The sequence below is a fragment of the Acomys russatus genome, chromosome 31, assembly GCF_903995435.1.
Source record: "Acomys russatus chromosome 31, mAcoRus1.1, whole genome shotgun sequence".
Lineage (NCBI taxonomy): Eukaryota > Metazoa > Chordata > Mammalia > Rodentia > Muridae > Acomys > Acomys russatus.
Window position 1 is genome coordinate 17,897,331 of NC_067167.1, and position 26,584 is coordinate 17,923,914.

Genomic DNA, 26,584 nt, shown 5'->3' on the forward strand with positions numbered 1-26,584 from the left:
CCACAGATGAGGCTGGTGGTGAGTGGCTCAGGGAGACAGGGAAAATAAGATGCATCTAGGGGCTTGGACTCCGTCAGAGAAGGCAGGGTGTGAGCCAAATACAGAGGACTTGGTAAGGCACAGAGTAAAAGGGAAAACAGTTTTAGGCTGGGGGTCCGTATGATCAAAGTCTGGACACAGGGCTACATAGTGACATGTGTACAAGCTTGGCTGGAGGGACACTGTGGGTGCCAAGACTGAGTTGCAGGCCATCAGACGAGAGTTTTTTTTTTTTTTTTTTTTCTGGATTGCCTAGTATAATCTTATTTTACAGTTGGAGAAATGGAGGCTAAGGGAGGCGAAATGATCCGCCTAAAGGCACAGCTAGCTAAAGAGGGGCAGCTTCTGGGGAAAACAGACCTGCCGCTATTCAATTAAGAATCTGAGATGGGAGTGACTGGCTGCAGAGAGGTCAAGCAGTGTCATCGGTCTAGGGTGACTGGCACTGCAGCTCCCAGCCATGGCTGCTACTGGAGGCCACGAGAGACATGCAATTCATGCTTCCTAATGACAATGACAAGAGGACCACTGGGTAATTTCAGCCTTGGCTCTGATTTGGCATTCTCCTCCTCCCTACTGCCCCTCCCCCCAGGTGAATTAAATATATATTATTTATTATGTGTGTGTGTATATATATGTATGTATGTATGTATGTATGTATATATGCTTGACCATGGTTCATCCATACAGTGGGGAAATATAGTCCTATGAGATGAAAGTATTGGGGAGTCTCAAAGACTTTCAGATCTCTAACCTCTCCCTGGTGCATACAGGTACAAAGGGCAGAAAACAAACCCCCTCTGTGGGTGGTGAGTGGGCTAGAGGGAGGGCACACCTGGTTTTCTTCTTCTATAATCGCTCATCTCTTTGAAGTTGTGAGAAATAAGGTGCTTTGTACATTTCCAGTGTAAAGGAGAGAGAACTAGAAGGTTAAATGTCTCAAGAAGGTGAGTCAGGCATAAGGGTAGGGGTTGGACCTGCATTTATCTCACCCAGCAGCTACCAGGAAGACAAGAGGGCATGGTGTGGCTCAGCCCCAGAGGGCAGGTGGTTCCTTACAGGCTGAGGGCACTGATGGGAGAAGAGGGACAACATGCAGAGTTCTAAAATTCCTTCCAATCCTTTTTTTGAGGCAGGGGGTCTCTACAGTGTTTAACAAAACAATGTTAGACACAATCTTGAGTAGAAATCAGGAACACAAGGGAAAATTAAAAACAGACAGGGACTAAGTGGATCTTATTAAAACTAGACACACAGAGAAACCAACCTTAAGCAGCTGGCCGTCTCCAGTCCCCAAGAACAGAACAGTCCTGTTCAACACCGTGGTGCCATAAACTGACGTCAGGTCAGAGTGGATCAATGTAGACGATGCGATTGGCTGGACACGTTCAGGCTGATCCCCTTCTTTCTACACAGAAAAGAACAGAGAAGGGGGGCAAGGGATTATCATTTTTAAACTCTCAGGAAGTTGGCATTGCCGAGCCCGATATGTTCTCCTCTTCGGCAGGATCCCTGGGGACAGCTTCCACTGGCTTCATCTGCCAACTTGCCAGGTTTGCCCAAGCCGTGGAAAGTGATGTCGTCTAACTGTGCATTCCCATGTAGTGATTGCTAGCACTGAGCGCGCCGTCCACTTCACATGCCTGACATGCACACTCCCCACACCCCGCCCCCCACTCCCACTCCCCCGTTTGATCTGTGAAACAGAGTTCTTCGTAACTGCCAAGAGAAAGGCCATTTCTGACTTGGGGCTGGGGCGATCCTGTACTGTTTGCAGGACTCTGCGGTGGTTCATTTCAGTTAGGCATTAGCTTCTGTTGACTACAGTAACATGAACATGTCCCAAGATCCACGTCCGACAATCCTTTCGGGTAGCAGGATCCTACTGGTTGGATCGGTTGGATCTTGACTGAATAGACAAGAAAGTGCACCCTGTAGCCCAGAGGATAACCTAGAGGCCAGAAGGTAGAGAGACCGGTGGAGGGTGGTAAGACACAGCGACCCAGCTAATGAGGAACCGAGTAGACCTGGACCCTGAACACTGATGCTGTTTAAAGCGGAAGTGAAAAAGCACAAAACCCTCAACCTAAATGCATTTAAACTGTCTGAGGCTTTGAGCACATGGAATCACATGCTTGTTCCTGCCCATTAAATAAAGCCCCTCTTTAAACCCCAGAGCGCAGAAAGCGGCAACCAAAATGCCTTTTCCTTTTGTTTAAAAGGAATGAAGGAGGCCCCACACCGTTTCCTGCCTCCAACGACAGGAAGCTGAGTTTGTTACACAAATCTCTGGAAGATAGGGAGCTAAGAGAGAGAGAGCCGTTGCCCACTGCAGCTACTGAACACAGTGTGATAGCATACTTTATCTGCCAGAGCGTGGTTCCCAACCAGACTACGGTTTTCAAAGGCACATTTAAATTCCAGCCAACGAGAGAGCCAGCAAACTTCAGTGAACATCTTAGTGACTCCTGAAATGGGATTGTTTGGGGAGCGGGGAGGTGGGCATGGGGAGTCCAAGACTTATTAACTTCATTACATTATTGCCAACAGTGTTTATGCCTTTCAATTTATGTCTTATTAAATATTCATTATTTTTAAAGCCACCAAGTTTCATTAACATCTAAACTAAATAGATTCGTGGTCTAAATTGATTTCTGAAGGGTTTAAAGCGCCATCAATATTTCTTTGTTGACGTTGTTCTGTGAGGAACAGATAAGCTAGGATGACTTCCTCCAATACCCGGACACTTTAAGGAAGGAATGCCTAACCTAAGAGAGTGGCTCATTTGCATGAAACACTCTATAGTGAACTCCCTTAAAGAAGACTTTCAAAATGCCCATCAGAGATTTGTTTTTCCGGTGAAAAGACATTACATCTCATACCGCTGGGGAGGATGAGAAGTGATCCTGTTAAAACTAAAGTTAAGGGAAAAAGAACTTTGTGGGTCTGAGGATTGGAACAATAGACTAGTGTTTAGATAAGGAAGCCTCGTGATTGTGAGCAGAAGTCGGATGACCTTTAAATTAAAAAAAAAAACTGCCCCACATACACATCACACATCCTGACTTAAAATAAAACCAGAATTGTCCAAATGATGTCAGATCACTTATCATGCTTGTTATTTTATTAAATACTTGAGCGTCACATGGAGGCTAAGTAGCCAGAGAACTGGGCATCATTTCCAAGCTTCTAGAACGTTCTCACGCTGCTATAGTTTGTAGTAGCAGACTACACATCTCGTCATCTTACAACACAAAAAGAGAAAAGGCTGTGTGGTTGTGGACTATGCACTAGTACCAAACCAAACGGGACTGGTATGTACCAAACTGCTGTTCCTATCCCAATTAGCCATGAACAGTGATATATGTCACGGAAGGCTGGGTAAGATAATCCTGTTGCCAAAAGCTGGCCCCAGCTCACACAGGCTGGCCAGACGCTGAGCAGGAACAAGGGGTAAACTGTTCTCAAATTACAATCTTCTGTGTTCTAGCATTCTCCTTTGACTTCTGACTGCTTCTCAAAGGACCTGGTTTCTCAAACGAAGCTCTAAAGAGTAATAGCACAGCCATGCAGTACTGTCATTCAGTCAGTGCCATCACTACCAAGAGATGGCGGGGTGGGACAAGGCACATGGGACTAGGCTGCCTTTGAACTCAGCTCTCACAGAGTGGATGACCCTTATTTAGTCTGCATGGAAGTTGGCTTTCTCTACCGTCTGATAAGGCCAATATGCCTGACTGGTAGGCTAGTTATGAAGGTGACGCCATAATTCAGTGGTTACGAACCTGTGGGTCTTGACCCCTTTGGGGCCAAACAATCCTTTCACAGGGGTCACCTACGACCATCGGAAAACAAAGATATTTACACTGCAATTCATAACAGTACCGAAATTACAGTTATGAAGTGGCAATGGAAAATAATTTTATGGCCGGGCGCCACCACAACATAAGGAATTGTTTTAAAGGGTCCCAGCGTTAGGGAGGCTGAGAACCACTGTTTTAAGCAATCACATGAGTAATACTACCTAACATGTAGATATTCCTGACAAAGGACAGTAAACCCATCACTTGTGTTGAGGTGGGCCCGGTTATTCTCTACCTAAGTCATTTCAAACCCACTGCTCCAGCCTTTTCTCTATCGGTGGTTCTCAACCTGGCGGTGGTGTCCCCACTGGGGTCACAAATGAGATACTTACATTACAATTCGTAACAATAGCAAACTTGCCATTAAGAAGTAGCAATGAAATAATTTTATGGGTGAGGGTCACCACAACATGAGGAATTCTATTAGAAGGTCCCAGCATTCGGAAGGCTGGGAACCATTGCTCTGTATCAAGAAAGGGTTTATGATAACATTTCTTGTCAACCATTGCCATAAAGACTAAGCGAGTGAACGCACAGACCTCAGTACAGTTCGGTGAAGGGCCTGACACACAGTAACACACAGGTAAGCCGTGCTGTTGTCACTACCTTACCTGAAAATACAAACAGTTGCTACCACACCCAAGGTCTTTGCCAAAAGACATTTTTTTCCCCCAGCTCACAATAACCCAGGCCAGGCAGAAACCATAGTTGGTCCAACCAAACAAAAATTCCAGTCACCACTGCCAGATACTTGCTCTCCTGCCTCACAGAAGAACTGTGGGTGCCCGCGCCCAGTGCTAGCCAGTGAGACCTAAGGAGCTTGCTGAAAAGGCTCCTGGGTATAGGTTTCCTCACTGATAAACCCTTAGGGTCAACCCTTGCCTCTTTCTCACCCCTTCCCTTGGAACAGTTTGCATGAGGCGTAGAAAAAGGAGAGCCTTTTGCTTCCACCAGACCCAAGATGGAAACCAAAAACCAGATGAAGATTAGCACAGTAGAAGCACTAACAGATCCTAGGTTCTTGGGGGACAGAGTTCGCACTAAGTTAACAGCAGCTGCTATGGGTTAAGCATGGGATTTCCTGCAAATAGCTGTTTAATAAATAAGAACCATAACTTGTTGGGGCCGGCAGTGGACCAGCCAGGAGCTCCTCAGATAATAGTGGGAACTTTGTAGCTAATTAGGAGCATGGGAAAAAAAAAAAAGAGAGAGGAGGCTAAGAGAGCACCAGAAAGCTCTAGGGACTGGTGTGGCTGAATGGAAAAATGGCTTCTTTTATGCTGGAAACACACAGAAATGGACAGGTCCCTCTGAATGGGGAAAGGGACCCTCAGAATGCCTTTCTTATGCTCATTTCAACAAGTGAAGACAAAAGAAAGAGGGGCCCCAGAGAAACCTCCTCACAAAAGTGAAGTTACTACCTAAAGAGCCAAGCAGAAAAAAGGGGAGGCAAAAAAAAAGGGGGGGGGGAGGCATGGTGCAGGCGCCCCCCCCACCCAGAAAGTATTCTTATTCTTTTTCCCACCCCCCTCTGGCCTATTTTCTATTTTGCCCTTCTCTCCCCTTAGGGCATCATCAGTAATGTTGCTCTCAGCCCATTCTGTCTATTTTATTATGTGTAATTTCTCTCTGAGTCCCTGCCTCTGCTTGTTCGTCTGTGTGTAACAAGGTTAATGCCTTGTAATGATGCTTTTGCCACTTCTGCCTTTCATGACAAAAATCCAATCTCGATTTAGCTCTAGACCTCGTCTCCCTTTTGGGCTTTCTTGGTTCCCTCAGAGCTGTCACTCTACTTCTCCTTCCTTCTTGCCCGCCATGTCTAACCATAACCACACGCCTACAGTTTAGCCCTCACTGCGGGGGAAACTGCTCCCAGTCAGAGGAAGATGGGCCCTTGTCTCAAATGATGTTTAGACCGAAAGAAAGAGGTTTGGATCTGACATAGCAAACCCAGGACCAGGCCCACCGTGGATGGGGATGGATCATGGGACAATGGACATTCATGCCAGAGGGGGAAAGATCCCTTTCCTTCCTGGCTACTTTATACTATTTTTGTTGGCAGGAAACACGACAGCTGTGGCCCCACACACCTTACACCACACTAATCCAGGGGACACCAGTCATGGTTTCTAAGGTGTGGGAGAGAAAAGGCAGCCTTAGCTTTGCCTCACAATGTGACCAAAGATACCACATGAGGTGCCAGATAAAGTTTTTGTGGGTAAGACACAGAGGGAATGTCCACAAAGCTGGGCCTCCAGGGCTGGGGACCAAGAGGAAGAGTTGAGCTTTTTCCCCTCAAACCCCAGTGTTAAGAAGACTCCTGAATGTTAGGTTTTCCTTATACGACAAAGGCGAATACCAGCTGGTGCTTATTAATTTCTCAGGCTGATAAAGTGCCATCTTGGGCGGCTCGTTTTGTATTCTGTTCCCGTGGGTTAGCCTTGTTTTCAAACAGCGTCTCCATCACTTGCTATTTGTGACTCACCAGGGACCCACTTACAATTAGGAAAACTGCATTCCAAGTTCTGGTCCCTGCTTTACACCTTACAGACCGCTCGATTTGGACCCGTGGGTTCGTTCCTTCAGGTCACCACATTGGACAAACAGGCACATCCCTGCCCCGGCACCCTCCACCTCCTAACCCCACCTGCTGCTAAAGTTCACTCCGGGAGCCTTTATCCTTCCTCCATCCTGCTTTTTGTTCCTGGTTCAACCCCATCTCGATCTCTTTCCTACCCTCTGGCTAACGCCAGTCAAATGCTTTTGAAAAGACAAATCATTCACCAAAAGCTTTAAAGGCAGGGAGCATGGAAACCACATCCTCTTAAGCTGACGGAGTCCGTCCACCAACATTTGCCCATGAGGAAGCCAATGGTAGCCTGGGTAGGGTAATTTTCCTTATGAGGCTTGTCCTATGGGACACAGTACTTTTTAGCATCTTGGTCCCCTGCCCCCCAGATGCCAGAAGTGCTCCCAACATGTGGCCTAGAGCCAAGTACCTTCCCTGATCTCTCCTAGTACACAACGTGCATTGTGTCATTAAGAACCACCACAATCCATGCATGACCGCAGAGCTGCTGAACACTTGTCCAGACTTTCTTTCTTTGCCACCCTATTGCTCCACACTCTAACCAATCACAGTCGGCAACACCAGGAGTCAACCCTGAGAGCTGCTGCTCCCATCACTGGCCCTGTCCAAGCCAGATTTCCCAACATTCCCAAGTCTGTCCTCTCCGTCTCTGTGGCATCTACCTAGGCTGAATCCACCTGGTCCTTTAGAATCCCCCAACTTATCCTCCATCCAGGATGGATGGTGGTCCGTAAGGCAAGTTAGGCCCTTGCTCAACCGTCTTTAATGTTGCCCATTACACTTAGAATTATACCCAGGTTCCCAGACCCCACCCGAGCCAGTCCCTCAACCACTGCAGACACATCCCTTAGCACCTCTCCTTCAAGCTGCTTTTGTATCTATAGCAGGTTTCTTTCAGAAATACACCACCACCTTTCTACTTCCCGGTCTCTCCACTCAATTGACTCAATTGAATACTTCAGGCTTAAAAGTTAATTTTTTACCCACACAGGAGTTTCTCTCTCCTCATTCTCACCCCAGTTGTTATCCTGAATCACAGCACCCATCTCCTTTAGAACGCCTGTAATTATTTTTTTTTCCTTTAAGTTGTACTTACTGCCTAACTCCCAGCCGACTGTGAGATCTACCACAGTTTGCCTTACTCTAAGTTTGAAAGCAGCCTCTGCCTCAGCATCCGGCTCGTTGTAGGTTGTCGATACGTGTTTATTGAATGAATAAATAAATACAGGGATCGATGTTTGAATACTTTCGATCAATATCTCATCAGGCAACTATGGAACGTTGCTAAGTAGGCTTAATCGTTACAGAGTTCTTCAACTGAGCCAAGATTTGTCCCTTGCAAACAGTGGGTCTTCGTTCCACACTGGGGACTAACACTAGGTTGTTATTTTATACATTCCTTCTGCCAGGTATCTTGGCCTTTCTCTAAATCTCATCATATCCACAGCTCATCAATAACTCTAACAGCTTCTGGAGCTATCACCTTCCTAATTCATAGACAGTCCACTGATGGGAGTGTATTGCTATTTAAGATGTGTCTCCAAAGCCGGTTATGGTGGTGCTCACCTGTATTCCCAGTATCTGGGAGGCTAAGACAGAAGGATCATGGATTTGAAGCAAGTCTGGGCTACATTTCAAGTTTTAAGCTCGCCTAGGCTGTATAGAGACATCGTGCCTCAAAACAACACCACACAAACAGCAGCCAACAACAAAATAAAGTAATGTGACTCTAAGCACGGATCAGAATATTTGACATTCGGTTTGAAGAAAATAAGGAACAAGGCTGCTCCTTCCCATAGTTAGAATAACTTAAATCAGGGCTAGGGAATAATAGCTCAGTGGGTAAAAGCACGTGCTACCAGGCCTGAGGTCATGAGTTCAATCCCCAGGACCCACATATGGAAGAAGAGAACTGAGGGCTGAAGGTTATCCTCTGCCTTCTGCATGTGTACCATGGAATGCTCATGCATACACACAGTCAATAAGCAAAATGTGACATAAAAACAAAGAATTGGGTATCAAAGAGAATGCCAGAGATGCTTTAAAAATGAAAATTTATAAAAAATTAAAAAAATAATTTTTGACATAGATAATATTATTTCATCTCTGAAAGTCACTGATGAAGCAATGACTTGAAAAAACAAGAGATTTAAGTAGGAACTGTGAGGTCCACATTGAAGCTCTCTTACTTACGAATTGTGAGACTTTAGAGAGCATTTCTCCTCTTTGAATTTTCTTCATTCATTCTTCTACCCACCACTCATACACCTACCACCCAGCCATCCACCCATCCCCCTAAACACCCACCCACACACCCATCAACCCATCCTCCCAACCATCCATCCACCCACCCACTCACCCATCCACTCATCCTCCCAAACATCCACCCATCTACCCAGTCACCTGCCCATCCATCCATCCACCCAGCCACCCAGCCACCTGCCCATCCACCCATCCACCTACCTATCCACCCACCCACCCATCCACCCGCCCATCCACCCATCTACTCACCTATCCAGCCACTCACCCATCCACCTGCCCATCCATCCATCCATCCACCCACTCACCCATCCAACTGTACTTCCATTCATCCATCCACTTGCTGTTGGCTAAATGTCTAATCTATAAATATACATATAGGCAGAGCATGGTGGTGCATGCCTTTAACCCCAGCACTCGGGGAGGCAGAGGCAGGTGATCGATGTGAGTTCGAGGCCAGCCTGGTCTACAAAGTGAGTCCAGGACAGTCAAGGCTACACAGAGAAAACCCTGTCTCGAAAAACCAAAACAAACAAACATAAGAGTAAGTTCATAGGCAAAATGAGTCAACCAAGTGGGCTCTGAAACTAACTGAGACACGTTATGGTTTCTCAGACTTTAATGAACGGTTTAGAGTGGAAGTGCCACTCCTATCCTTAGTTCAGGCACAGAATTTGGGGAATCCATGAGACAGGATGGGAGGCAGGCCCGTCTTTATTTTAGCCAGATCTAAGTGAAACAGCGTTTCCTTTCATTTTGGACTCAGTCCACAGTAGTATTCAATGAAGCCATGCCTTTGTCACTAAAGGAAATCAGATATTTTCATATCATTTCATAGCTGTTGCAGATACCACAAAATATCATTTAGGCTCATCTCTGCTTTGAGATTACGGTAGTTACTGCTGCTAGATCTTGCTGTTGGCTGTGTTAAGATATATTACTATACAACAATATATTTGTGTAGCAATATAATTGGCTTTATTTGGCAGCCCAAATTATTTGATGCATTAAAAATAGGCTCTGGAGCTCTAGGTTTCATCACAGGCCCACAGCACGAGATTCCCGTATGGTTAAGGAAAGAAATATCCCGGAGTGTGGGAGCCTGACACAAGGTGACACCCGTGGTTACCAGCTGCTTCAGGCTCCCCCCACCCCGTTGCCTCAAAGAAACACGGGTCAGTACTTGGAATCCGATTCTTAAAAGGGGTCACCGTGGAAGAGAGGAGCCTCCAGGGGAGGCCAATGAGGAATGATGGAGAACAGCTGCTGTCTTAGGCAACATGTTTCTTCAAGCAGGTCGGAGGCAGGGAAGGCCCCGGACCAGGAATTCTGCCTTACTGAGCAGGAAGTCCCCAGAAACACCCTTCCCTTTAGACTGCCTGGCTTTTATTAGTTCGATAAACGCAGCCCCAGCCCCAGCCCATCTTGGAAGCCTTTATCTCAATCCCCTACCATCACTGCCCTTTCCAGGTGATGAAGAAAGCCTTCTCTGCAATTATGTAAAAAGGGGTTCCTGAGGGCTCACTCACTCTGTGTTAAATGGTATCATGGGAAGCAGAGATGAACTAGCCAGGCCACTCCCCTTGCTAGGGTTTGAGTGTGTCCCCCAAAAGTCCATGTGTCAGAAGCAGGACCCCAGCAGGCATCAAGACAAGATGGCATTGGGGCCGGAGACGTGGGCCCTTGCAGAAGAGCGAGGTTCAATTCCTAGCACTCACATGGCAGCGCATGACAACTCCAGCTCCGGGGGGGATCTGGTGCCCTCTTCTGGCCTCCACAGGCACTGCACACACATGGTACACAGACATACACGCAAAGGGCCGATACCCATAAATGAAAATAAACCTTTTCTACAAAAGGACGGCATTGGCGACTGTCTGCAAAGAACGTGGCGCCTTGCCATGCCCTCTGTGTGAAGGTGTGGCAACGAGGCCCCTGTGATAGGCTTTCAAGCCCCAGTATCCTGAGCCAAATACATCTCCATTCTTTATAACTCAGTCTAGGTATTTTGTTATAGGAAAAGAAAGCAGATTTAAATACCTCTCAGGGCACACAGGTTCCGAACAGTGCCGGGTGGGGTGGGGGAATCCACTTCCTAAAATTTATTATAATACCTCTTTCATCGTTCGTTCTGGATGTCCCCAAGGGACCCAAAACCCAGCAGCAATTAAAGTCATCTCCTAATGGGCTGCCAACACTTTTTTAATACTTTCTTTCTTTCCTTTCTTTCTTTCTTTCTTGCTTGCCTGCTTGCTTTTACTGGGTCTCACTGTATTATCCTTGGTTGTCCTGGACTCACTTTGTAGACCAGACTGGCTTCGAACTCACAGCGATCCTCCTGCCTCTGCCTCCTGAGTGCTGGGATTAAAGCTGTGCGCCACCATGCCCAGCTTCAATACAATTTCTTAAGACACTCTCTCATTCCCTCCTTCCTTTTCACACTCAAGGCCAGGACTCAGTTCAGGTCCTCATTTGTCTCCACTGGCTTGTGACAATAAATAAGAATCCATTTGCATCCTCCATCTCCACTCTGTCCCCGCAACACGCCATACGCAATACGGTAAGAACCTCCCGCAGGCTTTCCTTCTTCCACAGGGCCAGCCATTCCCCACAGGCCAGCCGTTACTTAGGGAATTCAAATCCAATCATTTCGCTTCTCTTCAAAGGCTCTCCCAGGCTTCGAGACCAAAATCTAATCTCTTCCCACAGCCTCGGGGGTCCTGTCGGATAGGCTGCAGCTTCCTTCTACAGCCTGCTAACCACCCCCTCCCCACTTCCTCCCCCCCCCCCAACCACACTCAGTGTGCTGCTCTCTCTACACTGACCAAGTCATCCTCCCATGAGCACTTGCACTGGCTCTTGGGTCTGTTAGCAAAGCTATGGTTAGGGGAAGCTCTCAAGCAATCTTGTCTTGGGGAGACCTTTCCCTATCACACCCCGCCCCCAATAACTGTTTCACCCCACCTGCTACACAACGCGTCATGGTTCCCTCATCTACAAATTAGAAGTGACAATGCTTCTCTCTTTGTCAAGTTAATGGTAAAGATTAAAGTGGATAATATTGGGTAAGTGTTTAGAACAGTGCTAGCTGGTGGCTGCTTAAGTTTTAGCTATCATTTTAATGTAAAAAAAAATACCTATTTGCTACATGTTTATTATCGTCTCTATTTACTGCCGACAGGCATACTTTCACACACGGCTGGCCCCTGAATATAAATTCAAGAAGTAACCAATCCAAACCAATGGCTGTCCCTGTAATCGGTTGCTTTACCCACTTTATCTTGAGAAATCTTTCTAGGACACACTGAGGTTGGGTACGCTTCTAAACCTCTTGCTGCTTCCTCAAACCTCAGCCTTGGTCTTCCCACCAAGCTCAGCAGAAACTCCTGAAATGACGCAGGGATGCAGGTAGGGGGTTGAGATGAGCTGTGGGGATCTGGGGACTCTGCAACCTGCCTCACCTAGCACCCCCTGAACTTGGCAAGGCTCTCCCCTGGAACAGCAAGGAGCACCCGCTGTTCTTGTGAACATACGGCGCTTCTGGGCAACTGTTTATTTTGAAAAGCAAGGTTTGGAAAGTCTGAAAGTGACCATCGGGGTAAACCTAACTAACCACCTTTGCCTGTCTCATTAAGCCCTTCGCCATCTGGCCCTGCACACTCAGTTCTGGACACTCCCCAGCCAGGGTAAGAGGCTTGTAGCTCAGAGACTCACTCAACGTCCCGCTTGCGCACAAGAGAGAGCTGGAAGCTCGCCAGAATGCCCTTCTCTGCCGACTTCATTAAGCTTCACGACACCACTCAAGCGAAGTGTCCCTGCTCTGGCTCCTCCTGCGTTAAGGACGACACCCTTCCTTAGGGCTTCCAAGTCTTTCCCTCACAGCCCTCCTAGAGTAAGCAGCAGGCTACTTGGAGATGGCTTGCTTTCCTCCATTTCCAGGAGAGCGGCAGTTGGCAAGCCACCACCAGTGGGCCACATCTGGCCTGTATTTTTGAATGGCCTCTGAGCTAAGAATAGTTCTTATATTTTTAAATGATTTGAAAGTTTTTGAGGGAGGGGGGAGAATAATTCATGACAAGTAAAAATTAGGAGGAATTCAGGTTTTTGGTGTCTATAAAAATCCCATAGAGTCTTAGCTCTGTGAGTTTATTTATATATCATTCCTGGCTTCATTCACAGAACAAGCTCAGGTCAGTAGCTATGATTAAGAGATTAAGCATGGGCTGGAGAGGTGGCTCAGAGGTTAAGAGCACTGGCAGCTCTTGCAAAGGTCCTGAGTCCAATTCCCAGCAACCACATGGTGGCTCACAACCATCTATCATGAGATCTGGTGCCCTCTTCTGCCACGCAGGTGTTACATGCAGACAGAACACTGTATACATAATAAATAGATAAATCTCTAAAAATTAAAAAAGAGATTAATCATAAATAAGTGATGGCACATGCCTTTAATCCCAGCACTTGGGAGGCAGAGGCAGGTGGATCGCTGTCCAGGACAGTCAAGGCTACACAGAGAAACCCTGCCTTGAAAAAATAATAATAATAATAATAAAGAGTAGCTTGCAAAGACTGAAGGAGTGACACTGGTTCTTCACAAAGAAGTTCAATGAACTGCGTGAAACAGCATGGCTGCCTGGGCTAAGCACAGTGCCAAGTTCCCCAACAACTGACTTTGCTGAGGAAAGCACCACAAGCAATAATTAAGCAGAGGAAGCAAATCAGAACCCAGCTCCTGTTGAAACCCTCACCCGTACACAGGCCTCCATCAGGGCCCTCCCCTCAGAGCTCAGACCCTGCGGAAGAGCGGGCAGAAAGAGCATAAGAGCCGGAGGGGGTGGAGGGCAGCAGCGGAACAGGGCCTCCTAAGGCAACAGGATTGCTGCCCACGTGAACTCACAGAAAGGGAGGCAGCGTGCGCCAGTCTGCACCAGATGAGGTCCTGGAGCTGAAAGGAGAAGTGGAGACATGTCTTCATGCCAAGCCTAGAAGCTATCTCCAACTGATAACCACTTGCACATGAAATCTCTCTCTTGGGAAACAAACAGCAGACTGCACGGCCAGCGCTAGATGACCAACATAAGACAAACTCAACGGCATCATTGGAGGTTCCTTGTCTCACAATATTGTATCAGGGCTTAAAAAAAAATTTTTTTTTTTCTATTTCTGGCTTAAAGCCCTCTGTTTATACATTACAGCTCCCTATTGGTGGTTTTATGCGATTCCTGAGTACGCACCTATACCTGTTTCTTGTGCCTTTTTAGGGGGACTTCTTTTCTTCTGTTTGTTTTGGTCCTATTCCAATGTACTAGTTCGTGTTTTATCTCATTATATTTTACTTTATGTTACTATTATCCCTTAGAAGCCTGTTAGTTTTCAAATGAGAGAGGGAGAGAGAGAGACAGAAATGAGGTAGACCTGGATGGGAGGGGAGGTGGGGAGGAACTAGGAAGAGTAGAGAGAGGGGGGAAAACTGTAAGCCTAACACATTATGCAAGGGGGGGGGAGCTATTTTCAATAACAAGGGCGAAATCAGCTACGATAACTGGACTATTGGCAAATCAGTATTTCATCAAGAGGTAATATTATAACTCAGTATATCGAAGCAAACAACTTTCCTACATACAAACCTACATATATATACATACATACCAAGAGTTATCGTTCCCTGGCTCAGATAAATAAACTAGACCCGTGATTCCAACCAAGTGTGCCCACGGTGGCTTTGTGGCTTCTCAGTTTTAATAGGCCTACACATGTTCAAGGAAGGAAGAGTCACTGGGAAACCTTGGAGGAAGTGAGATGACGTCATGCTATTATAGATGACATCATGCTATCACAGTCACAGGTTGGTCAGTTTGGCTCTTCCACCATTCTCCTTTGAGGAAAGGGGCCATCATGTGTTTGAGTTTCTTCTGATTGCATCACACGCTAGTTCCAGTTCTGAGGGCAGCAAGTACATTAAACAAGTGCTAGTGGTCTGACGAAAAAAGGTGAGTTGGGCCCGGTTTCATGCTTTTCCTGGTGATCTGAGTTAAATGCCCTAGGGACCCATTGGCAGTTAGTAGCCAACAGAAGGAATTAAGATGTAGTCTGGGTCAGGCAGAGGTAGAGAAGCGCACATGTTTGAGGAAACAGAGAGGGCTCATTGGGAACACAATGGAGTTAGGTAGTCAAGCCATCATGTTAACTACGGAACCTTAGAATGAGCACCGCCATTTGTTGATGCAGCGAAAACTCCTTCAGGTTTCCTTTGGTTCATGACCACCTGCCAACTCTACATAAGAGGGAATCATCCTGTCTCCATTACTGATCACAATGGTGGTGACAGTCAACACGTACAGAGAGTCACCGACACATACATGGCATCGCCGACACGTACACAGTATCACCGACATGTATATGGCATTGCCAACACATACACGGCATCACCAATGTGTACACAGCATCACCGACACATACACGGCATCACCGACACGTACACAGCATCACCTACATGCCATATCATCTCATGGATCCAGACATGAGCCCTGTGACATCAACAGGATCCCTGCGTGTGAACGGAAAAACAAGGCACAGAAAGGCTAAACCATTTGCCCAAGTTTGCACATCTGCTATGCGGCAGCCTTGGTCCACGGACCTGACTCTAGGGACTGTGCAGGGAACCCTTATATGGTGCCCTTTTCTCTGCTGCTGTAATTCCAAGGTTACTGTGTAACTCCCGATGTCCCTGCCTGTGAACCCCCTGGTTCCCTTCCTTGAGCTTATGCACGTACACCTTTGCAGCCAACTGCACCCCAACTAGGGCAGCTCTCAGGACTGACACTGCACAGAAGACAGACAACCCTTAAAGAACTGACGTGTGGGAACGGCTCCAGAACAGAAGATTTGAGAACGTCCCCTACATCCTAGGATAAAACACAAATAAGCTGTTGTCATACAATGTGAAGAATCTAGTTATGAGCTACAGGGTTTTTGTTTTTTTTGTTTTTTTGAGATTCTGAGTACAGCCCTAAGAATGGCAAGGCTTTAAAAATATGTCTAGAGGGGCTGGAGAGATGGCTTAGTGGGTAAGAGCACTGCCTTGCTCTTCCAGAGGTCCTGAGTTCAATTCCCAGCAACTACATGGTGGCTCACAACCATCTCTAATGTGATCTGATGCCCTCTTCTGGCATGCAGATGTACATGCAGATAGAGCACTGTATACATAAAACAAATAAATAAATATTAAAAAAATATGTCTAGGTAATAATGTCTTTGAGAAAATAGCAAAGAACAGGACTAACAGGATTAGATGGTTACTTTTTATGGAATTTTACGGTAGCATGCAAGGAAGGAAAATGGCACAGCTCCCTCTCCCAGGCACTACAGTTGGAACACTAAAGCATGAATTCAGATCACCTTAAGGCCCGTTCAAAACACAGACTGCAGGCTGCTGAGATGATGGTTAAAAGCAGCGTCTGTTCTTTTAAAGGGCCCAGGTTAGATTCCCAGCACCCACATGGCAGCTAACATGCTAACTCCAGTCCCAGGGTACCCAACATACTCTTATCGCCTATAAGGCCATTGTATACATATGGTGCACAGATACACGGCCAGCCAAAACAACCATACACATAAAATGAAACAAACAAACAAACCAAAAACAAAAACCAAAAATCCCTAAAATTGCCTGCTGTGTTTGTGTGACAAGACTTTTCCTGGGGGAAAAAAAGAAGTTACATGCATGTATACTCACCCCAGAGAGACAGCCCATGACAGGCCAAAATACAGATGCCACCAAACTCCACCTTGCTGACCAAGGAGCTTTATTGGGGCTAGTTACAGGAACAGAAATGACTCAAACACAGCTACGTCACCAAGGCCCACCCCAGCAAGGGTGACAGCTCACAAAGCTGGGAACCTGAAACACACTGCACAGCCTGCAAGTCTGATAATAGGTCGAAGAGTGTCCTTTCTCTGTCCCTCAGTTGATCTAAAGCTCTTGCAGACAGCTTGGCTGCTGTCTTTCTGCCTTCTTCTGTCAGCTGGTCGGGTCTGGGAGTCTCCTTTGCAGCTTAGTTTGTCTGAAAAGTCTTGCAGCTCAGCATCATCTGGTAGGGAGGGGCCTAATGAATCTAGTCAGTTTCAGGGACCTCCTAAGGCTTTTCTGAGTTCTCTAAATTTCCGATTAAGAAGTTTCCCAGCATGATGGAATGCTTTCAGTCTTGTAGGAAACTTATTTAAAAAAAAAACAAAAAACAAAAAAACAAAACAGCCCTTCCCCCTGCCACCTCCAGAGTCTCTGACTTACTAAGTCTGATGTTGGGTCCAAAAATTTACATTTCTAGCAAATTCCCAGGTGATGCTGGCACTGGTAGTCCACACACCACGCTTTTAGGAATCACTGAGCTACAGCATCAAGCCCTCTAGAATTTGAATGCTGTTTAATCAACCATAAAAAATACCAATCATTCAGGTTTCTATGGCCCAAGATGCCTCCCAGACTGGCAATATAAGCAGCCTGGGGATTGCTGTAAACGGGGCTATCTGCAAAGTTACAGAAGAGTAAACAGACAGAAGAGTAAACAAAATGCCTTCTAACCCAGAACTTGAAAAAAAAAAAAGGGAGGGGGGATCCTTGACACATCAGCTATTAAGAAAAGGACACAGGTTAAGAGACTATATAGTGACGAGAACCAGGAAAGTATTAAGGACAGAATACATTTACTTCATTTCCAACACGACCCTGCAAGATCCTTCACTTGCTTATTCAATAGACACATCTTAATCTCTAACTACACAGCAGATGCTGCGCGAGGTGCTGAGGCTTTAAGAGAGACCACTTGTGGAGGTTATTTACAGGCCACATGCCAAGGACAATATTACTAAGAAATTAACGTCAGAGAAGCCACCCCTGGCATCAGACAGAACTTCAGGTAGTGACAGATTTACACACTGTTCACAACCAAGGAGCCTCTGCGCCACCATATACAAACAGCTGGTCCTATCACAACAGCTAGAGCCTTGCCTGCCCCAATGTGGCACAGGATGACTGCCAGAACCTAGTGTCGGTGGGGACTGACTTGTCCACAGCAGTGGTTAAAAAACCAGGTCCTAGACCCAGACCACACGAGTTCTAAATCCCTTGCTATTTGCAAGCAAGGAACCTGAACAAAGCTCCCCCGGCCTTCAATTTTCTCATCTGTAATGATCATAATAACGGAAGCCCTTGCCTCATATGGGGACTGAGAGTCGACAGACAGTAAGGCGTGTAAATTGCTCTGCCCGAGCCATGCCATGATAAACTGCTCAGCAGCCAGTCGCTATGATTGCTTTTCTAAGTGGGCTCTGTCACCAACCTTGTCCTTTCTGAAACCACCCTTGCACATCAGGTGTGTGCGTGAAGGTGAAATTCACCATCTAGTCTACAGGTGACAAAGGGGATGGACGGAGTCATAACAGAAACTGGACGGGCAATACACATCGCAGGAAAGGGCTGCATTTTTGAGGTCGGCGGGTCACACTGCCAAGTAGAATTGGAGTATCACTCCTGCGCACAACGGCCACATGTGTCTTGGCTGCTTCTGGTGGAGAGACAAATCATTTTGTGGTTGCCTATCTGCACGGCAGCTGAGTGGCAGCATGCTTTAGAATTATGTGGGCATGGAAGAGGGGGCACATTGACCTACAACAGGTGGAAAAGAACTAGAAGAATCAGAATTAGTCTTTCGAGCCGAACTACAAGGAAAAAAACAAAAAACAAAACAAAACAAAACAAAAAACAGTACCATCTACAGAGGGCCAAGACAGTTGTGTTTAATCTCACAGGTAACCCCAGGACCCAACCACGGCCGCCAGAGAACTCTAGAATTACCCATCTTCACAGGCCCCAGTACAAACATTTCTTACACATTGGTGTGCCAAAAGTAGTGGGTATTCAGAGAGAGAGAGAGAAAGAGAGAGGGAGAGAGAGGTGGTGGGGAGTGAAATTAACTTCACAAATTAATGCACATAATTAAACACATTCACCACTATATTAATCTAAACACAGGTAGGTTTTGGAACGTAATGAAGAAAGCAAACCATGTGACATCTTGAAGCACAACACAAGACTGGAGGCAAACACCATGTTCAGCGGGTGCCTTCTGCTCTCAACGCCTAGGGTAGTGGGTCTCAACCTCCCTAACACTGTGACCCTTTAAGACAGTTCCTCAGGGTGTGGTGACCTTTCTCCTCACGGCCATAAAATTATCTACCTTGCTACTTCATAACTGTAGTTTTGCTACTGTTATAAATAGTACTGTAAATATCTGATAGGTGACCCCTGCAAAAAGGTCCTTCGATGATTCCCCCTTCTTTTCCTCCCCCCCACCCCAGGGATCTCAACCCACATGTTGAGAACCTCTGTTCCAAGGGAAATTACTTGCTGTATTTCTAATTAGGGAACTTTTAGGGGAAAGATCCGCAAGTACCAGGGTGGCCAAAAGAACACAGAGACAGACACGGACTGGGTTTAAGCTACCAGGCTTTGGTACCTATTTTGTTATGGATGACAGCTTGTTCATCTAAAAAATGGGATGCTTTTCACAGAACCAACCCATCAGACTTGCTGAAAGACTCACAGAAGCATCATTTGGAGGAGGGGATATTATGAAACAGAGGAAAGGGTTTATTTTACTTACACTTCCACCTCACTATTCATCACTGAAAAAAAGTCAGGGCAGGAAACTGGATGCAGGATGCAGGAGGTGATGCAGGGACTGTGGAGGGGTGCTGCTTACTGGATTACTCAGCCTGCTTTGTTGTTGAACCCAAGACTAGCAGCCAGGTGCGTCCCGCCCGCTATCAGCTGGGTCCTCCCCATCAAGCATTAAGAAAATGCCCTACAGGCCTGGATTCCGACAATCCCACGAAGGCCTTTTTTCAATTGAGGTCCTCTCCTCTCAGATGACTTTAACGTGTGTCCAGTTGATATAAAACTAAGATAGGGGGGCTGGAGAGATGGCTCAGAGGTTAAGAGCACTCTCTGCTCTTCCAGAGGTCCTGAGTTCAATTCCCAGCAACCACATGGTGGCTCATAGCCATCTATAATGTGACCTAATGCCCTCTTCTGGTGTGCAGGCACTGGTTTAGTGCAAGGTGGTTTAAAACAAAACAAAACAAAACAAACAAACAAACAAAAACTAAGATAGGGAGTGTTACCCAAATGCACAGCAGGGGCCTCATAGAGTAGGTTACTTCTGTGAAAGTACATTGAAATTTGGTGGCAAGACAAGGCAAAGCAAGGCAAGACAAATAATAAATAAATAAATAAATAAATGCCTTGTGTGTAAAACGCTGAGTACACACTCATTGCACAAGCATCCCAGAAATCAATCCTCAGCAGAAAACACAAAAACAAAGACAAAAGCTCAGAGAAGAGAATGAGCAGTTGGAAGATAAGAAACCCAGGAGATGGGAAAACACTGCCTGGCCAGTTCTGTCATTACCACAGGTTGATGGGAAATGGGCGATACAGGTACCAGCTGGGAAGAGAGGGACAAGGAAAAGACAGGCAAACCTAGACACCTGAGCCTTGCAACCTGAGACTCACTGATGGGAAAAAAGAAAGAAAAGAAAAGAAAGAAAACTGGGGTGGGGGAGCCAGTGTTTATTAGGAAGGAATAGCTGTTGCAATCTGCTGGGGCTCCCTCTACAGTGTGTTTTCAGGTCCAACTCCTGTTTCAGGCACCTGTAATTCAGCACGCCTTTCCAAAAACACATTCAAGACCTGAAAATGAAATGCAGTCAAGTGACAACATCCCTGTGAGTGACAGCCGAGGCCACACTGATCCCACGACCCCATTAAATGGGGTTGCAACCTGCCATTGTCCCTTCACTGGCACAATCGGTGGCACCCAGCATAGCTCATTGCTCATACGAGCAGGCGCCAAACAAGTATTTGTTGAATTAAGTGTCTTATCTGCCTATTTAATTGCTTAGAAAATTGTAGCTTTTTCATCAAAACTACCACCTTTTTTTTTTTTTCATTCAAAAGCTCTTAGAATGCAATCCCATTAAGGCTTTTTAATGCATACCAGCAGCAAAGACTTAACTTAAATTAAAAAAAAAAAAAAAAAAAAAAAAAAAGCAAAACTCCCAGCTCCCACCTGTGCAGCCATGACATGCTATTGTTTGAACCTGGGTAGATCATTTAACTTGGATGACAAGCTCAGAGGGTAGAGACCCCATCTTTCAGAACACACAGCTCCGAGCGCCCTGGGAGTTCTCAATAAATAACAGCAGCAAGAAATGCTGTGCAAGGACTTGTTTTAATTATTTATTTTTGTTCCCCATTCCAGATTTTTGGCAGCATGTGCTGATCCCTTGCTTGATTTCCGAGGGGGCAGCTCGCTCTCCCAAGAGCTCCCACGAAGAGGGAAAAACAGCACTCTAGACTAATTCTGCCCCCTTCCTCATCCTGGTGCAAGTAGGAAACACCTGATTGAGCCAAAACTGGATTTTTGAGTGCATTCGGGATGCATGCGGCGTTTGGAAGGAAACCGAGTCCTCCAGTACCCAATAGGTAGACGCAGTCAAGAGAAATTGTTTTGGCTCTGCACATCGACACAGCTGTCAGATGGCAAAGCTTGGACTTCCATGATAGTTACCTGCTGTGGGCCTTGGAGCTGCTGCCATTAAACCCCACAGACTAACTGCCTTAAAGCTTGACGAAAAAGTAAAACTGGAGCTGGGTGGAGGGGTGGGGGAGGAGAGAATGTGATTTCAAGTCTTTCAACAGAGAAGTAAGAAGGCAGTGATTTGCCAAACTTCAGCCATTAGATTGTGAAGATATATAAAGCAAGATAATACATATTAAGTTTTATGTTTAGGGCACAGCTAGGCCATTTAGGGGACAGTGTGTGCTCTTCATGCATTTGTTGAATTCTACCAGTTGTAAAATAAAGATGGCATGTGCTTGACCCAGCAGAGAAGAAACAAGTGGCCCGAAGCCTTTCTTTCTCCCTGAATAATAACAACTAATATTTGGCTAGGTGCGCTTTGCAGAGAAAGGGCTGAGGGGAGTGTCTTTCTACCCGCGTATTAATATACCTTCGAGCCAGCGTTTCAGGTACACAATAAATGCACGCGCAACAGTTCCCCACTGGAAGACTTTGCCCCTTTCCTCTTGCGATTCATTTTTATAGCAAAACAATAGCAACACCTGTAGCCCTCAATTTCTGCTCCCTGAATTCTGTCCAGTGATTAAGGCGGCTCTCAGCAGGCTCCCCTCTTAGGAGCCATATGCAGAGTTACTTGCCAGCAGCCTTGGGAGGGCAAGGGCCTCCGCTCAAGTACACAAAGCCTCCATAATCCCCATCAGCAAGAGCCTCTTGAACTGTCGCTTTATTTTCCAGTCAAAGAACTGTCAATCTCGAGATTTCAAGCTGTGGCTGCCCTGTGAGCCCTTGGGGGCGAAACCTGTGTCTTTTGCCTGGTTCAGGCGCAGCCCAAGGGTGGTGCCAGTGAGCCCCGCAATCTAATCTGGAAATCTGCAGCCCAGAAACTGCCTGGAGCACCCCAACACTTCCCACCTCCCCGCGGCCCGCGCCCCCCCGCCCCCCCGCTCTTCTCTTCGGGGCGAGGCTTTGTACACCACAAGCTGCCCTCCTCCCCAGTCCCGTCCCCCCCCCCCCCCCCCCCCCCCCCCCAGCCCAGCGCTTCTCTCGGTTCTCTCTGCCCGGCTGAGAGCACAGCCACCCTCGGCCAGCCACAGCCCCGCCCCCTCGCACTGGGTCCTGCTGGGCGGTCTGCGAGTGGCTTTTGCACCGTAGCATTTATTTACCAGTGCGGAGCAGGCCACAACTCTACAGACCACATCACATGGGTTACAGCCGGGGAGTGGGGAAGGGGGGGGGGGGCACAAAGGCTGGGGTGTGGCAGCTAGTCCTTCAGGTTCGATAGCTTTTCTGTGAGGGCATCAGTAACTGTTGGCCCAAAGGGTCAAGCCCACATGCCTACTGAGACTCTGGTCTGGAGAAGCGGTTAGGGACAGAGGGTAGCTTGGGGAAGCTCAGTCACAAACAAGCGACTGCATTTGGACTAAAAGGCGTAAGAAGCAGCCACTAGAGTTTTGAACCTCCCTCCAACCCCAACCCTAACCCCCAAACCCCACCCCGTCGCCCTTTTTACATTCTCCTTTTGGGGACCCCAGACTGACTGTGATTTAGAGTAGCCTTCAGTCTTAGCCAGTCGCTGGAGCTGTAAACCTGAGACTTGGTAAATGCCACCCAAGTCTCCTCAGGGCCCCTGGGGCAGGACTTACACAGTTGTGCTCAGTCGTTTGAAAGTCCCAGCTGCAGCTCCTGGCGCGCGCCTGGATCTCACTCATCCTGAAGAGGCAGAGAGCGGTGGTGGCGGGGGAGCGCCTCTCCTGGCCTTCTCCTGTGGCCGCGCTGAACACGCCGGCCCAGAGACCCACGGCCTCCACCAGGCTGGAGGAAAGCAGCAGGCGGCGGCCGTCGGGGTGGCCGTGACCGCAGTCGAGGGCTGCCTGGCCCTGGAACAGCACCTCCGTGCTCTGTGCGATGCGCGCCATGCTGGGCCAGCCCGTGGCAGCGCCACTCGTGTAGTTGTAGGGATAGTAGGGGAAGTAGACGCTGCCGTTCCAGAGAAAGGCGTCCACGAAGTGCAGGCTGCCCGCGCCACCGCGCAGTTTTAGGCGGCCCAGCTCCTGCGTGGCCAGACTGCGCCCCTCCGTGTTCTTGAGCGCGATGGCGGTGTCGCGATCGGATGCCGCGGGGTTGCAGCGGTTCGCGGTCTCCGGCTCCGGCAACACGTAGGTGGCGGCTACCGCCAGGTACCAGAGATCGGTGCTGCCCGCACGGTACACCACACCGGCCGTCGAGCCCTGCGGGTGACACGACACCACCTCGGTACCGTTACGCAGGGAGCTGCGGCTCAGGTTGCCCAGGGGCCGCACCTCGCAGGCGCCCCGGTCGAAGGTCCAGCCGGTGAGCAGCAGCCCCTCGAGGCCGGTCGCCCCCTCGCGGTAGGGCAGCAGCAGCTTGCTGAAGCTGCTCCCGGGCCGGGGCCGCGCGGGGGGCGCCAACGAGACGGGCTCCGTGCAGTTGCCCGCTTGGTCCCGGTATAGGCGCGAGAGCCTGTTCTTTAGGCTGTAGTCCAGCTGGTCCAGGCAGCTGCCGCTTGCCACAAACACGCCGTCCGCCCGGCTTGCCGCGATGGCTCCGATGGCTTGCTCCGATCGCCACACCGGCTCTTCCGCGCCCTGGGCGGGCGCCGCCAGCGCCAGCAGATAGGCAATCAGGGGCAGCGGTGCGGCCGGGCACGGGGGGCGCGGCAGCGTCTTCCTCCGGGAGACCTCCATGGGGCTAGGGGGGCCGCCCCCGGGCAGGGCGCGCGGCGGCTCAGGCGGCTCAGGCGCGCGGCGACGGAGACGCGGGCGACCGCGGCGGCGGCGGCGGCGGCTCCTGCGCGCGCTCGGGCTCCCGCGGCCGCCCCATTCCCGCGGCTCGGCCGGGAAGGAGTGCAGGGAGGACGGCGCGCGGCGGGCTCGCTCCGGCAGTCTGTGCCGCGGCGGCAAGCCCTGCGCGCTCCGGAGCCGCTTCCTCCTCGTCCGCCTTCGCCGGAGAGTTCCTCTGTGCGGCGCGGGCGCTCGCGGGGAGGCGCGGAGGGAAAGGGAGGGGACGGGCGGAGGGGAGCGAGGCGGGCGGGGAGGGCTGGAGAGGTTGGGTGCGCTTGTGCGTTTCACTTTCCCATTGTGAAAGTGGGATGCAACTAGCCCCTTCCTCATCCTCTTCCTCCTCCGCCCTCCGCCTCCTGCCCGCCCTCCCTCCACGCCCATCTCCCTTCCCCTCTTGATTCGGTGAGACCGGGAGGAGGGAGGTCTCGTAATTTGGGTTACTGTGTAGGTGGCCTCTTTCATCTATTCATAACAAAGCTGAGCCGCCTGCCGCGGCCGCCGCGGCTGCCACCATCGCCCCTGGCTCGCCCCGGGTTCCCCCTGCGCGGTAACCGCGCACCGAGCTGGCTCCTGCTCTCGCCAGCCCGCGGGGCTGCTCCAACGCCCGGGTTTTGTTTACGAGAACAGCCGCCGGCAAACGAGAGGCGCGCGGAGCCAGGACCCAGGGTCGAAGGGGTTGCAGCAGAGGCCCAGGGCTCGAGCCCTTGGGAGGCTGCGAAGGCGGCTGACAGGTGTGGAGCGCCGGGAGGGAGGCTCCAGAGATGCACCGGGGAGCTGGGTCCAAGCGGGAGGCAGCTAAGGGGTACCAAGGCGTCCCTGTGACAGGGAGTGGGTTTCCCCGGGTCAGAGTGAGGTGGGAGGAAGGCGCCACACGCCCGTTGTGGACAATCCCTCGAGCCAGAGCTCTCATATTTGAAAAGGCTCCCTAGTCTCCCTTGGCAACGGAGTCCCAAGCTCTCAGACCTAGCACTTAGAAAGTTCTGCTCACTGTCTAACCCTAATGACAACAGCTAACATTTATTGAACACTTACTACGTTCTGGGCGTAGTTCTGAAGGCACCATGTCGATTTTGATTCACTTAATGCTCAAAACAACGGTATTAATTAGTGACTGTTACTGTCCCTACTCAGCTTTTGAAAAACGGTCTTGGAGAAGCTATGGAACCCTCCAGGGTACAGCTGTTAGCAAATAGCACAAGCGGAGATTCGAATCCACATCTCACCCCATGGCCTCTTACAGGCGTCTTGCTAGTCCAGTGCCACCTGTGGCCACTAAAACACACCCCAGAGAATGAAGGCAAAAACTACTGTGCTCAGCCGGCGTTCCCAAATCAGAGTGCTGGTGCTCTCCACCACTCCCCACCTTTTTCCTTTAGAACCCCCACCCCCGGGGCACTTTCCCTAGGGAGCAACTCAGCTGGTTTGTACCCCCCCCCCTCCAAGCCACCGAGAATTTCTAGAACAGAAAATCACTGTGCTCCGAGGGCAGGCAGGCTCTCGTTTTCTCAGAAGTGGGCTTCCCAGAGGCCTCCAACTCTGTGGCGAATTGGAGAGGGGGCTGAAGAACCTGACGGGTCCTTGGGAAATGAGCTACATTCCTTCCTAGGTCTTTTTCACATCATGGACCGCAACTGGTTGCTGTGTGGCCTTCCTTTCTTCTCTCCAAGTCAGCTCAGCTCTCGATGAAATCTGTTTGGGAGGAGAGCGGGCGGGAGGCGGGGGAGGGGGGGCATAGCTAGATACCCTTCCTCACAGACCAAATCTTGCAGAGCCAGGCACCTGCTGCAGGTTTTACACTTCCACAGAATTGCTTTGGGCTCTCCCCTCAGGAGAGAGAAAGAGAGAGGAGAGAGAGAGAGAGAGAGAGAGAGAGAGAGAGAGAGAGAGAGACAGACAGACAGACAGACAGACAGACAGACAGACAGAGACAGAGGAGAGAAAGGCAGAAGAGAGGGGACAGAAGTGAACAAGAAGCTTATTTGAATTATTGGGGTGGGCGTAGCACAGTGGTAGAGAGTTTGAGCCAGGTCTTGCCTTCCATTTCCTCTGATCTACACACACACACACACACACACACACACACACACACACACACACACACACCATTCCTTCAGCAGGCTCCTCTTTGGGGCCTGGCTACCATTGCTTCTGTCTGCTAATGGTTAGTGCCACTGCTTCCAGATGTTAGATGGACGTCACCCCTTCTGTAGTGCCAGAAAGTAGAGAAGAGAAGAGAAAAAAGAAAAGGGGGGGATGTGGATCTAGGTTGATGTTGATATGGACCTCTTAAGTGAAGCAAATCAGATGGCCCACTTGTTAAAAAAAAAAAAAAAGTCTGACTCTCGCCCCCTCACCCCCCCTTTCATCACCACCTGGAATATTGTAAGAATT

At 48.8% G+C, this 26,584-nt stretch overlaps 1 protein-coding gene across 1 annotated transcript in view; it reads right to left on the bottom strand.

Annotated features, from left to right (window-relative positions):
• Positions 1-24,133, bottom strand: part of Plxnc1 (plexin C1) — a 153,200-nt gene extending 129,067 nt beyond the window's left edge. The window contains exons 1-2 of the mRNA XM_051139846.1: positions 23,036-24,133; positions 1,307-1,447 (exon numbers count right to left, since the gene is read on the bottom strand). Coding sequence (XP_050995803.1) covers positions 1,307-1,447; positions 23,036-24,097 — 1,203 coding nt within the window. The 5' untranslated portion in view covers positions 24,098-24,133. The remainder of the gene's footprint in view (positions 1-1,306; positions 1,448-23,035) is intronic.
• Between the last annotated feature and the right edge of the window lie 2,451 nt (positions 24,134-26,584).